At 42.5% G+C, this 14,557-nt stretch overlaps 1 protein-coding gene across 2 annotated transcripts in view; it reads left to right on the forward strand.

Annotated features, from left to right (window-relative positions):
* LOC110500266 (serine-threonine kinase receptor-associated protein) overlaps positions 1 to 14,476 on the forward strand; it is a 32,876-nt gene extending 18,400 nt beyond the window's left edge. Inside the window, exons 1-9 of one of the 2 annotated variants that reach the window (XM_021577541.3) lie at positions 4,958 to 6,730; positions 6,949 to 7,084; positions 8,684 to 8,765; positions 8,955 to 9,027; positions 9,113 to 9,212; positions 9,541 to 9,678; positions 9,958 to 10,094; positions 11,790 to 11,939; positions 13,733 to 14,476. In XM_021577541.3, the coding sequence (XP_021433216.1) occupies positions 6,619 to 6,730; positions 6,949 to 7,084; positions 8,684 to 8,765; positions 8,955 to 9,027; positions 9,113 to 9,212; positions 9,541 to 9,678; positions 9,958 to 10,094; positions 11,790 to 11,939; positions 13,733 to 13,800 (996 nt within the window). In that variant the 5' untranslated portion in view covers positions 4,958 to 6,618 and the 3' untranslated portion in view covers positions 13,801 to 14,476. Of the gene's footprint in view, positions 1 to 4,957; positions 6,731 to 6,948; positions 7,085 to 8,683; positions 8,766 to 8,954; positions 9,028 to 9,112; positions 9,213 to 9,540; positions 9,679 to 9,957; positions 10,095 to 11,789; positions 11,940 to 13,732 lie in introns of those variants that run through there. The other variant, XM_090214304.1, reaches the window with a different exon arrangement.
* The last annotated feature ends 81 nt before the right edge of the window (positions 14,477 to 14,557 follow it).

The following is a 14,557-nucleotide window of genomic DNA, read 5'->3' on the forward strand; positions in this document are numbered from 1 at the left end:
GGATGGCTGAGCTGACTACACTGACTGTGCTAGTGGCAGACTCCACTAAACTGGCAGGTTGGCTAAAAGCGTGCTACTATACAACTACTACTATCTGTACTTACTGGTGGCACAGAGGCTGTTTCATCCTTTCCTACACTTAAAATTGCCCTTGCCTAACTATTGCATCTGAAGCTGTGCTTGCAACATGGCTATCCTCACCATAAGGTGATAGTTCTCTTGTATATTATGAGTACAGTGGCTGCAATTAGATTGCATAGTGTTAATGTTACTAAACTCAGCAAAAAGATAAACGTCCCTTTTTCAGGACCCTGTCTTTCAAAGATAATTCGTAAAAATCCAAATAACTTCACAGATCTTCATTGTAAAGGGTTTAAACACTGTTTCCCATGCTTGTTCAATGAACCATAAACAATTAATAAACATGCACCTTTGGAACGGTCATTAAGACCGTAAGTTCATACAGCTTACAGACGGTAGGCAATTAAGGTCACAATTATCAAAACTTAGGACACTAAATAGGCCTTTCTAATAAATTGCAATGTCCGTACTGTGAGATGCCTAAGACAGCGAGACAGGATGGACAGCTGATCGTCCTCGCAGTGGCAGACCACGTGTAACAACACCTGCCCAGGATCGGTACATCCGAACATCACGGGACAGGTACAGGACGCGGGACAGGTACCGGATGGCAACAACTGCCTGAGTTACACCAGGAATACACAATTCCTCCATCAGTGCTCATGCTGTCTGCAATTGGCTGTGAGAGGCTAGACTGAGGTCTTGTAGGCCTGTTGTAAGGCAGGTCCTCACCAGACATCACCGGCAACAACGTTGCCTATGGTCACAAACCCACACCGTTGCTGGACCAGACAGGACTGACAAAAAGTGCTCTTCACTGACGAGTCAGGGTTTTGTCTCACCAGGGGTGATGGTCTGGTTCACGTTTAACGTCGAAGGAATGAGCGTTACACCAAGGCCTGTACTCTGGAGCAGGATCGATTTGGAGGTGGAGGGTCCTTTGAAATGTGTTAGTGTGTTGCTAAGGAAAATTCAGCCAACTCATTGAAAATCAAGACTAATATAGCCTACATGTATCTTTCTTATAGTACTGCATCTTTCTTCAGCCTTGTAGACAATCACATTGCTGGCTAATAATCAAGTTTATCCACATTTTTTAAAAGTTACAACTTTATTCCCCCCCAAAATGTCCTCATCAATCTACACACAGTAACCCATAATGACAAAGCAAAAACAGATTTTTTAGAATTTTTGGCAAATGTATATATTTTTTTTAACTGATTAGTATTCAGACCCTTTGCTATGAGACTCAAAATTGAGCTCAGGTTCATCCTGTTTCTATGAATCATCCTTGAGATGTTTCTACAACTTGATTGGAGTCCACCTGTGGTAAATTCAATTTATTGGACATGATTTGGAAAGCACACACCTGTCTATATAATGTCCCACAGTTGACAGTGCATGTCTGAGCAAAAACCAAGCCATGAGGTCGAAGAAATTGTCCGTAGAGCGCCGAGACAGTATTGTAACGATGCACAGATCTGGGGAAAGGTGCCAAAACAATATCTGCAGCGTTGGATGTCCCCAAGAACAAGGCCAAACTGAGCAATCGTGGGAGAAGGGCCTTGCTCAGGGAGGTGACCAAGAACCTCCTGGTCACTCTGAAAGAGCTCCAGAGTTCCTCTGTAGAGTTGGGAGAACCTTCTAGAAGGACAACCATCTCTGCAGCACTCCATCAATCAGCCCTTTATTGTAGAGTGGCCAGACGGAGGCGACTCAGTAAAAGGCACATGACAGCCCACTTGGAGTTTGCCAAAAGGCACCTAAAGGACTCTCAGACCATGAGAAACAAGATTCTCTGGTCTGATGAAACCAAGATTGAACTCTTTGGCCTGAATGCCAAGCGTCAAGTCTGGAGGAAACCTGGCACCATCCGTAAGGTAAAGCATAGTGGTGGCAGGAGACTAGTCAGGATCGAGGGAAATATGAACGGAGCAAAGTACAGAAAGATCCTTGATGAAGTGAACAGTTTTTTTCCTTCAAGAGATACTTCGGGATTTTGGTAATGAGTAATGGTAATGCCCTTTAACTGCGTGCAGTTTGAAGGAAGTTGCTAACTAGCGCAATCCTGAAGTATCCCTTTAACAACAACGCTTGACATGAGGGGGCCTCAAACCTTTTAAGTAGAAAAAGTCTAAACGTAAACTTTAAATGTTCGCAAGTATGTTCTCGGTATGTTAGTTTCCCTGGCACCATTTCCACATGGTAATGTTTTAGCATTTTTGGCACAAATCCCGTCCAAGTCATGTGACCAATATTAGCATTTTTTTACGCATCATGTCCAAATCATCCAAAACTAAATCCAATGTATTGTGAAGCTCAACAGTCACATATAGATGATTTGAACATGATGCGCAAGCAATTATAAAATCGGTCTCATGACTTGAATGGGAAAGCATGTCATACTTTGTCCATAGACTGGTTACAGGGAAGGAAACCCAATATGATATTTAGTCATTTGGGTGAATTATCCCTTTAATAGTTTTGGCTGTGAGGGATGAAAAAATTCATCGGCATCTGCAACAATTATTTGAATAATTCAATGGGTGTTTTGTGCACAAAGGTGATGATTAAAGTGTCTTATTAGAAATGTTCAAATTTGACTTCTCCATGTCTGGGAAGTGTCTTCCTGGGCCGGACAAAAGCTAAACTGCAATACCGAAAGTGTCCTCAACGCCAGCAAGACAAAGAGGCTGATCGGGAACTACAGGAAATGGAGGGGCGCACATGCCCCCATCCACATTCTTTGGAGCTACAGTGGAGAGGATCGAGAGCGTAATGTTCTTCGGTGTCCACATCACTAAGGAACGAATATGGTCCACACACACCCACACAGTTGTGAAGAGGGCACGACAGCGCCTCTTCCCCCTCAGGAGGCTGAAAAGATTTGGCATGGGCCCTCAGATCCTCAAAAGGTCCTACAGCTGCACCATTGAGAGCATCGTGACTGCCTGCATCACCGCTTGGTACAGCAACTGCAAAGCTCTACAGAGGGTGATGAGTACAGCCCAGTACATCACTGGGGCCAAGTTCCATGCAATCCTGGACCTCTATAACAGGCGATGTCAGATGAAGGCCCAAAAAATTGCCAAAGCCATATGTTCTCTCTACCAGCACATGGCAAGCGGTACCAGTGCACTGAAAACAACAGGACCATGAACAGCTTATACCCCCAAGCCACAAGACTTCTAAACAAGACTGCTAAATAGTTAATCAAATGGATACTCTGACTGCCTGCACTGACCCTTTTTGCACTAACTCTCTTGTACACACTGGACTACCCAAACACGCACACATTTCACACTCACCACATATGCTGTGGCTACTGTCTTATCTATCGTGTTGCCTAGTCACCTTACTTCTACATATATGTACATAGCTACCTCAATTAACTTGTACCCTTGCTCATCGACTCGGTACTGGTACTCCCTGTATATACCCATGTTATTTGTACTCTTATTCGCTGTGTATTTATTCCTCATGTCACTATTTAAAAAAAAAAAAAATTATAATCTTTAACACTGCATTGTTAGAAAAGGACCCGTAAGTAAGCATTTCACTGTTAGTCTACACCTGTTGTTTACGAAGCATGTGACAAATTAAATTAGATTATATTTGTCCTCTGGGTACAGTGAAAAGCAGTGGTGTAAAATGTTAGGGTGTCTGTACTTTACAATTTATATTTGACAACTTTTACTTCACTACATTCCTAAAGAAAACAATGTACTTTTTACTCCATACATTTTCCCTGACACCCAAAAGTACTGGTTACATTTTTAATGCTTAGCAGGAGAAGAAAATGGTCACACACTTATCAAGGGAACATCCCTGGTCATCCCTACAGACGGACTGACTAAACACACGCTTAGATTGTAAATGATGTCTGAGTGTTGGAGCATGCCCCTGGCTATCTGTAAATTAAAAAAACAAGAACATGATGCTGTCTGGTTTGCTTAATATAAGAAATTATTTATATTTTTGCTTTTACTTTTGATACTTAAGTATATTTAAAACCAAATACTTGAACTTTTACTCAAGTAGTATTTTACTGGGTGACTTGAATCATTTTCTATTAGGGTACAGTTGAAGTCGGAAGTTTACATACACTTAGCTTGGAGTCATTAAAACTTGTTTTTCAACCACTCCACACATTTCTTGTTAACAAATTATAGTTTTGGCAAGTCAGTTAGGAGGACATCTACTTTGTGCATGACACAAGTAATTCTTCCAACAATTGTTTACAGACAGATTATTTCACTTATAATTCAATGTATCACAATTCCAGTGGGTCAGAAGTTTACATACACTAAGTTACCTGTGCCTTTAAACCGCTTGGACAATTCCAGGAAATTATGTCATGGCTTTAGGAGCTTCTGATAGGCTAATTGACATAATTTGAGTCTATTGGATGTATTTCAAGGCCTACCTTCAAACTCTGTGCCTATTTGCTTGACATCATGGGACAACCAAAATAAATCAGCCAAGACCTCAGAAAAAAAGATTGTAGACCTCCACAAGCCTGGTTCATCCTTGAGAGCAATTTCCAAATGCCTAAAGGTAGCACATTCATCTTAACAAACAATAGTACGCAAGTATAAACACCATGGGACCATACTGCCGTCATACCGCTCAGGAAGGAGACGCGTTCTGTCTCTTAGAGAGGAACGTACTTTGATGCGAAAAGTGCAAATCAATCCCAGAACAACAGCAAAGGATATTGTGAAGATGCTGGAGAAAACCGGTACAAAAGTATCTATATCTACAGTAAAACGAGTCCTATATCGACATAATCTGAAAGGCCGCTCCGCAAGGAGGGGCCACTGCTCCAAAACCGACATTAAGAAGCCAGACTACGGTTTGCAACTGCACATGGGGACAAAGATCGTACTTTTTGGAGAAATGTCCTCTGGTCTGATTAAACAAAAATAAAACTGTTTGGCCATAATGACCATCTTTATGTTTGGAGGAAAAAGGGGGAGGCTTGTAAGCCTAAGAACACCATCCCAACCGTGAAGTACAGGGGTGGCAGCATCATGTTGTGGGGGTGCTTTGCTGCAGGACTTCACAAAATTTGCACTTCACAAAATAGATGGCATCCTGAGGGAGGAAAATTATGTGGATATATTGAAGCAACATCTCAAGACATCAGTCAGGAAGTTAAAGCTTGGTCGAAAATAGGTCTTCCAAATGGACAATGACCCCAAGCATACTTCCAAAGTTGTGGCAAAATGGCTTAAGGACAACAAAGTCAAGGTATTGGAGTGCCATCACAAAGCTCTGACCTCAATCTCATAGAACATTTGTGGGCAGAACTGAAAAAGCATGTGTGAGCAAGGAGGCCTACAAACCCAACTCAGTTACACCAGCTCTGTCAGGAGGAATGGGACAAAATTGACCCAATGTATTGTGGAAGGCTACCTGAAACGTTTGACCCAAGTTAAACAATTTAAAGGCAATGCTACCAAATACTAATTGAGTGTATGTAAACTTCTGACCCACTGTGAATGTGATGAAAGAAATAAAAGCTGAAATAAATAATTCTCTCTACTATTATTCTAACAGTTCACATTCTTAAAATAAAGTGGCCCTAAAACAGGGAATTTGTACTAGGATTAAATGTCAGGAATTGTGAAAAACAGTTTAGATGTATTTGGCTAAGGTGTATGTGAACTTCAGACATCAACTGTATCTTTACTTTTATTCAAGTTTAACGATTGGGTATTTTCTCCATCATTGGTGAAAAGTGTGCTTCTAGACCAGAACCCTGGTGGCCTTAATCCAGAGCCCTCTTTCTACATCTGTTTCATGTACCATCTGTGTGTGACAAAACCATCTAAAACAAGCCTTAATGTTATTTTCAACACCATAAAGCTCTAAGACCTTTCTTTGCACAAATTGTACCCCTCACACGCCTGATGCTCTAGATTTCCACAGGTCCCCCCCGAAAGTTCTGTAAATTGTACAATATTATAATATTCAATGTAGCACATTAAAAGTCTTGATGATAGATTATTTCATTGTACCACCAATGATTCTTAGTCTTGACCATTAATTTAGATCTGGGACTTTTATTTAGAAAAGACTATAGCTTTCATGATACCGGAAGTATTTCTATATTTACAATGTTTTTTAAATACCTAAGGTCGCTAACTGCACGTTGCTAGTTAGTTGCAATATTGTAGCTATTAGCGCGCTATTTCCTAGCTGGGAGAGAAGCCCTTTGCCTTCACAGAAACATCAATATCTTCGCTTAATTCCTTCTCTCTTTTTTCATAACATTTAGTTAACGGTGTTTGCGTTATCTTCAAACTATCTAGAATCGTTGGCTAGCTAATGTTTGTCAAGCTAACTTTGGTACCATTGGAAGCTAACGTTAGGCTATTCAGCACTAGCCAGAGTTTTAGCAATCTCATTCCATACATTAGCTAGCCAGTTGCAAGCTGGCATTTATATTCACTAACTAGCTCCATACTTTTGGCGATTTTATTTAGCATTTTGTATTGTTTACTAGCTCGTCTGTCTGAAACAAAGGTGAGCATGGCAATGAGACAGACACCACTCACCTGCTCTGGCCACACAAGACCTGTGGTGGATCTAGCCTTCAGTGGCATCACCCCATACGGGTATTTTCTCATCAGTGCCTGCAAGGGTAAGATTAGATAACCATAGATCATTGTTTAGAAAATATTGAATGTATAGTAGAGGTTAACAAAGTTATATTACCTAATTTTCTCAGGTGGGGGTCTGAATAGAGAGGGGAATTTAATAATGTATTTAGGAAATTATCATCGACTTTTTCACTTATGTATGTGCTACAGTTGGAGGTACTGTAGTTGTCTAACCACTTATGATTGTTCCTTCTTGTAGATGGCAAACCCATGTTGCGCCAGGGAGACACAGGGGACTGGATCGGAACGTTCCTGGGTCACAAGGGTGCTGTCTGGGGGGCCACTCTGAATAATGAAGCCACCAAGGCAGCCACTGCTGCTGCAGATTTTACTGCGTATGTATTTAGGCCTACAACATAGCCTGGCTATGATCATGTTATGACAACAATGTAGAGAGCAATGGTAATTGTGTCTTTTATGTAGGCTCTAAAGGAGACTATTCCTTTATCATGACTTTCAGTTCCATTACACATAAGAGTCATTTGACGAAGGCGTTTTGTTAAAAGCAACATGCTCAATCTGAACATTAACACGCGTCGCTTGCGGTACGGTTTTGGAAGAATAAGGACCTTATCTTTCATATCAACGAGAAATAATTTTCAAAATACAAAAGGTTAAATTGATACACCTTGATAGGGTTAGTGTTGCTACACGGCCATATCTCCATGTTACAGCACTTGCTTATGGGAAACCGATGGAGGACAAGCAGCGACCACCTTTACTAATTGTCTATCTAGCATTCTCACAATCACGGCCGGTTGTGATACAGCCTGAAATCAAACCAGGGTCTGTAGTGACGCCTCTATCACTAAGATGTAGTGTCTTAGACCGCTGTGCCACTCGGGAGCCCATGCCTTTGATGTCTAGCAAACAGGTTTAGCTTACCTTGTCAGACAGACCCAAAGTCAATTCTAGACAACATCGTTCGGGAACCAATAAAACAAGCACCTTCCCGTTGATGGGATGTGGTTGCAGCCTGGAGCAAAACAATATACCATTATTGTGTTTTTGTTTGAGCTGGTAGCTTACAAAGCTAACTGGCTTTTTGTCAGACTGGCATCACGTAATTTTGCGACTAATGTTGTCGTTCCATATCTCTGAAAGTGAGTGATTTGTTGGCAACTGACTTATTTTGAGCACATAGGCTTCATAAATCATAAAGGCAATGTTAACTGACTGATATTATCTCATAGAACAAAACATATAAGATCTCCTAAGCCTGTGTTAAACTCGGACCTTATTTTCGGCGTATATCCCAAAACACCATTATTTCCCCCATTTAATTTCCCCCGTAGGAATGGTGAACAAACCATAGGTAGAAAATGCCAACAAATTTCTGATTTTTAGGACTACAAGCTGGCGGGCTCTATAAGAGTTGGCTACGGCACATACAGTATAGAACCAGGCTATAACCATTTACTGTACTTCCGAACAGAATGAGTGGAAAGTCTTCAATTATTAATATTGTTCAATGAGAGATCTCCAAAGACTTCTGACATTAGCTTATTACTCTCCTAGCCTGGGTGCTAGTCTGTCTGCTTTAGCCAACTCCTTTGTCATTTCAACAACAGAGTTCGTGAAAGCAAAAGAATGTCTGGCAAGTGGTAATTAGGCTACTATATTATTTTTCTTGGCTGATGTAGACTGTTGGGTAGGAGCGTTGGGTCAGTAACTGAAAGGTTGCTGGATTGAATCCCCGAGCTGACAAGGTAATACAAATCTGTTGCTCTGCCCCTGAGCAAGGCAGTTAACCAACTGTTCCCTGGGTCGCCAATGACATGGATGTTAAGGCAGCCCCCCGCACCTCTCTTGATTCAGAAGGGTTGGGTTAAATACGGAAGACACATTTCAGTTGAATGCATTCAGTTGTACAACTGACTAGGTATCCCCCTTTCCCTTTTTATACTGATGATGACTATCTCTTTGCTCTTCAGGAAGGTGTGGGATGCCGTGACTGGAGATGAGGTGCTCACGCTGGCACACAAGCACATTGTCAAGTCAGTCAATTTTACTCAGGTACTACAGTTACTTGGAATTGATATGGGTTTTACTGAATGTGTCAAATGTATGAGATTGAGGACTTAAATTCTCCCTGTCATGACAGTGTAAACCTGTTTACATGTCTCGCGTATCTTTTTTGTTCTGGGGACTTTCATATATTGGATATTTCAGTCAACTTCTTCCGCCTCCATTTCTCTCTGACAGGATAGCAGTTGTCTGTTAACAGGAGGGAATGATAAGATAATACGCATCTACGACCTCAACAAACCGGAAGCAGGTTTGTACCAATGCAAGGCCTTGTTTAATTGTTTGTGTCAACGTTTGGTTGTGTTGAGATATGTATTGTGTTTTGTTTCCCTCAGAACCGCAAGAGATTACAGGGCACACGTCTGCCATAAAGAAAGCCCTGTGGTGTAACAACGACACACAGATCCTCTCTGCCGCTGATGACAAAACCGTACGGTCAGTGCTCTTTGATCTACCTGGTTCTACATTTGTCATGGATATTATCATGATGCCAAAAGGATGATAGGATGACCACACACCTTATATATACTATCGGGAACATTTGGAAGCATTTGCAGTCATTTTTCCTTGCGGCAAAAAGTCTCTGCCCACTACGAACACAAGAGGGCAGTGTGTGATTATCACATTGAAAAGTCATAAACATACTATGGTCATAAGTCTGGCCATCACTCTGATTTTTGCTGTCATTTCTTGATGACTTTTCAATCAACCGAGTACTGTATCTATTGATCTAAAATATGTATTTCTATATTCCCTTGTGTAGACTGTGGGACAGGAATTCCACTGAGGTTGTGAAGCAGCTCTCCTTCGACATGTCAGTCAGCAGCATGGAGTACATCCCTGACGGAGAGGTTTTGGTCATCACCTATGGAAAGACCATCGCGTTCTACAATGCCCTCAGGTACAATACACAAAACCCAGGCATTGCCCTCAGGCATAGCTCGAGGTAGGCGTTGTCACTAACCACACATCTAGGATAAGATTTTCCCACCCCCAAACCTAGCCTAAACCATTAGGGGACTGATAAAATATCTGACCCTGAATCATAGGTTAGGGACTACTTCTACCTACTCCTCAGGGGCAGTCATAGTATACAGTATATGACATCTATTATAGTTTGATTTCTCTCATATTTGATTGTAATTGCTAGTGCTAAAGCTGTGTGTGTGTTTCTCCCTAGCCTTGACATGATCAAGACTGTGGATGCCCCTGCCTCCATTCACTCTGCCTCGCTGCATCCAGATAAGGACTTCTTTGTTGCCGGGGGAGATGACTTCAAGCTCTACAAATTTGACTACGGCACCAAGGAGGAGTTGGGTAAAGCAGCAGCTTAAACTACAATTAAAAAAAAAAATCCCACCAATTTACAGTGCATTTGGCAAGTATTCAGACCCCTGGACTTTTCCCATATTTTGTAACGTTACAGCCTTATTCTAAAATTGATTAAATAGATTTTTCCCCTCATCAATCTACACACCATACCCCATAATGACAAAACAGAAACAGGTTTTAGTATTAAAAAAAAACATTTAAAAAACGGAAATAATACATTTACATAAGTATACCCTTTACTCAGTACTTTGCTGAAGCACCTTTGGCAGTGATTACAGCCTCGAGTCTTCTTGGGTATGACGCTACATGCTTGGCACACCTGTATTTGGGGAGTTTTTCTGATTCTTCTCTGCAGATCCTCTCAAGCTCTGTCAGGTTGGATGGGGAGCAATCGCTGCACAGCTATTTTCATGTCTCTCCAGAGATTTTCGATCGGGTTCAAGTCCGGGCTCTGGCTGGGCCACTCGAGGACATTGAGACTTGACCCAAAGCCACGCCTGCATTGTATTGGCTGTGTGCTTAGGGTTGTTGTCCTGTTGTATGGTGAACCTTCGGCTCAGTCTGAGATCCTGAGTGCTCTGGAGCAGGTTTTTTGTTCAAGGATCTCTCTGTACTTTGCTCCGTTCAACTTTCCCTCGATTCTGACTAGTCTCCCAGTCCCTGCCGCTGAGAAACATCCCCACAGCATGATGCTGCCACCACCATGCTTCACCGTAGGGATGGTGCCAAGTTTTCTCCAGGCGTGATTCTTGGCATTCAGGCCAAAGAGTTCAATCTTGGCTTCATCAGACCAGAGAATCCTGTTTCTCATGGTCTGAGAGTCCTTTAGGTGCCTTTTTGCAAACCCCAAGTGGGCTGTCATGTGCCTTTTACTGAGGAGTGGCTTCCGTCTGGCCACTCTACCATAAAGGGCTAATTGGTGGAGGGCTGGAGAGATGGTTGTCATCCTGGAAGGTTCTTCCATCTCCACAGAGGACCTCTGAAGCTCTGTCAGAGTGACCATCGGGTTCTTGGTCACATCCCTGACCAAGGCCAGCTCTATGAAGAGTCTTGGTGGTTCCAAACTTCTTCCATTTAAGAATGGAGGCCAATGTATTCTTTGGGACTTTCAATGCTGCAGAATCTATAGGTAATTCCTTCAACATCATGGCTTGGTTTTTGCTCTGACATGCACTGTCAACTGTGGGATCTTATATAAACAGGTGTGTATATTTTCAAACCATGTCCAATCATTTGAATTTACCACAGGTGGACTCCAAGTTGTATAAACATCTCATGGATGATCAATGGAGACAGGATGTACCTGAGCTCAATTTCGAGTGTCATAGCAAAGTTTTTTTTATTTTTATAAATTTGCAAAATGTTCTAAAAAACTGTTTTTGCTTTGTCATCATGGGGTATTGTGTGTAGATTGATGAGAAAAAAAATACGTCATCCATTTTCGAATAAGGCTGTAACGTAACAAAATGTGGAAAAAGTCAAGGGGTCTGAATACTTTCCGAATTACCTGTATATAAGAGAATGCTCACTAAATCCTAACCAACTCACTGACATCGACCGCATACTGTTGGGACAGGAGTGGCTCCCTCACATGTATGGTTTTATAACCTGTGTGTGGACATGTTTAGGGTTAGGGTCATGTTTAACACTGCTGTGGCTCTCTTTCCGCTCCTCCTGTAGAGTCATACAAGGGCCACTTTGGACCAGTCCACTGCGTGCGGTTCAGTCCAGACGGGGAGCTGTATGCCAGTGGCTCTGAGGATGGTACGCTCCGGCTGTGGCAGACTGCGGTCGGCAAAACCTATGGCCTGTGGAAGTGTGTCCTTCCTGGTGAGTTTTCATGCTTAATGCCAAATAATTAATAGGGGTTCCTAGGAGCTTTATCTGAAATGACTGGGTAGATATAAGCAATATGGCATGGTATTGGCAAGGTGATGACCGGTGCCTGGTTTCCTCCAGATGTGATGCTTGGCATTCAGGCCAAAGAGTTCAATCTTGGTTTCATCAGTCCAGAGAATCTTGTTTCTCATGTTCTGAGAGTCCTTTAGGTGCCTTTTGACCAACTCCAAGTGGGCTGTCATGTGCCTTTTACTGAGGAGTGGCTTCCGTCTGGCCACTCTACCATAAAGGGCTGATTGGAGGAGTGCTGCAGAGATGGTTGTCCTTCTGGTAGGTTCTCTCATCTCCACAGAGGACCTCTGGAGCTCTGTCAGAGTGACCATCGGGTTCTTGGTAACATCCCTGACCAAGGCCCTTCTCCCCCGATTGCTCGATTTGGCAGGGTCTTGGTGGTTCCAAACTTCTTCCGTTTAAGAATAATGGAGGCCACGATGTTCTTGGGGAGCTTCAATGCTGCAGGAATGTTTTGGTACCCTTCCCCAGATCTGTGCCTCGACACAATCCTGTCTTGGATCTCTACAGATAATCCTACAGACCTCATTGCTTGGTTTTTGCTCTTAAATGCACTGTCAACTGTGGGATCTTAAATAGACAGGTGTGTGTGCCTTTCCAAATCATTTCCAATCACTTGAATTTACCACAGGTGGTCTCCAAGTTGTAGAAACAGCTCAAGGATGATCAATGGAAACAGGATGCAGCTCAATTTCGAATCTCATAGCAAAGGGTCTGAATACTTATGTAAATAAGGTATTTCTGCCTCCTGAGTGGCACAGTGGTCTAATGCACTGCATCGCAGTGCTAGCTGTGCCACTAGAGATTCTTGGTTTGAGTCCAGTCTCAGTCGCAGCCGGCCGCAACCGGGAAACCAATGGGGAGGCGCACAATTGTCCCAGCATCGTCCGGGTAAGGGGAGGGTTTGGCCGGCAGGCATGTCCTTGTCCCATCGCGCACTAGCTACTCCTGTGGCAGGTCGGGCGCAGTGCACGCTGACACGGTCGCCGGGTCCTCTGACACATATGTACGGCTGGCTTCCGGGTTAAGTGGGCATTGTGTCAAGAAGCAGTGCGGCTTGCTTGGGTTGTGTTTCGGAGGACACATGGCTCTTGACCTTTGCCTCTCCCGAGTCCGTACGGGAGTTGCAGCGATGACACAAGACTGTAACTACCAATTGGATACCACTAAATTGGGGAGAAAAAGGGGTAAAAGTAACAACTGAAAAACCATATATATATATATATATATATATATATATATATATATATTTTTTTTTTAAATACATTTTCTAAAGACCTGTTTTTGATTTGTTATTATGGGGTATTGTGTGTAGATTGAGGGGGGGGGGGTGAATTATTTAATACATTTTAGAATAAGTCTGTACGCAGGGGTGGGAAACTCAAGTCCTCAAAGGCCTGATTGGTGTCACACCTTTTCTCCATCCTTAGCAAACACAGCTGAATAATCAAATTGCGTTCTAAACTGAAGATCATGATTAGGTGATTATGGAGTCAGGTGTGTTAGCTGGTGCACAATTGTGACACCAATCAGGCCCTCGAGGACTGGAATTGCCCACCCTTGCACGTAACAAAGTGTGGAAAAAGTCAATGGGTCTGAATATTTCCGAATGCACTGTATCTTATCGGAAGGGGTGCTGACTTCGTTAAGACGCTTAAAACCGAAATGCAATCAACCATGCAAATGTCATTGAGTGTTATTTTCCTCAACAGAGGAGCTGGTGTCCGAGAACTCTGACACAATATACTGCACTCCTGCTGCTCCTGAGATCAAGGCCTGAGACAGGGGGGAGATGAAAGAAAGGAGAGCAGAAGGAGGTGAGGAGAAGAGCAGGGTGTTCCAGTCTCTTCAGAACACCAAGCCCCAGCAAGGACCTGAGCCCCTCCTCTTCACCAGGAACTGATCTGGAGTTGAGCTCTCGATTTACACACCTGTTCAGGCAGACCCAACACACACATGTACACACACAAAATGGGTTCTAGTGGTAATTAGAAGAACACACAAAGAGATTGGGCTCCAGAGGAAAGTAGTAGACCTGTGAGCATCAGGCTCATCGCTGCCTGCTTTCTCTCTGATCAGCTCAATCTGTCCCCCCTGATCTGTTTGTATGTTCAACACTGTGACCCCATGAGCAATTTTTGTTTTAAATGTATTGACTTCAGGGGCAATTTGGTTCTCTGGATTTTTTTCTTTCATTTTACAATATGGGAATACACACATAGTTACATGGGGAGGGAAACTGATGCTATCTTTGAGAAATTATGTTAATTTTCTCAATGAAATGATCTTATTCAGTAAAAGTGGTGTATTGTCCATAGGTGTACCCTAAACTAGTATATGGGGTAATGTTCTCTAACAGGCCAGAGAGTAAAATTACTTAAGTTGTTTGCTTTGTATTTTTGTCCTTGGTTGCAACTTTGCAGTTATGTAATTAAATAAAGAGATACATACATCCATTCATTTTTTTTATGCACAAAAAAAGCTTTTTGTGGCAGCAAGACAAGTTCTTATATCAATTAAAGGGTAGTGCTTTGCAG

Source organism: Oncorhynchus mykiss, chromosome 21, assembly GCF_057628025.1.
Source record: "Oncorhynchus mykiss isolate SJ-2025 chromosome 21, ASM5762802v1, whole genome shotgun sequence".
In the NCBI taxonomy this organism is placed as follows: domain Eukaryota; kingdom Metazoa; phylum Chordata; class Actinopteri; order Salmoniformes; family Salmonidae; genus Oncorhynchus; species Oncorhynchus mykiss.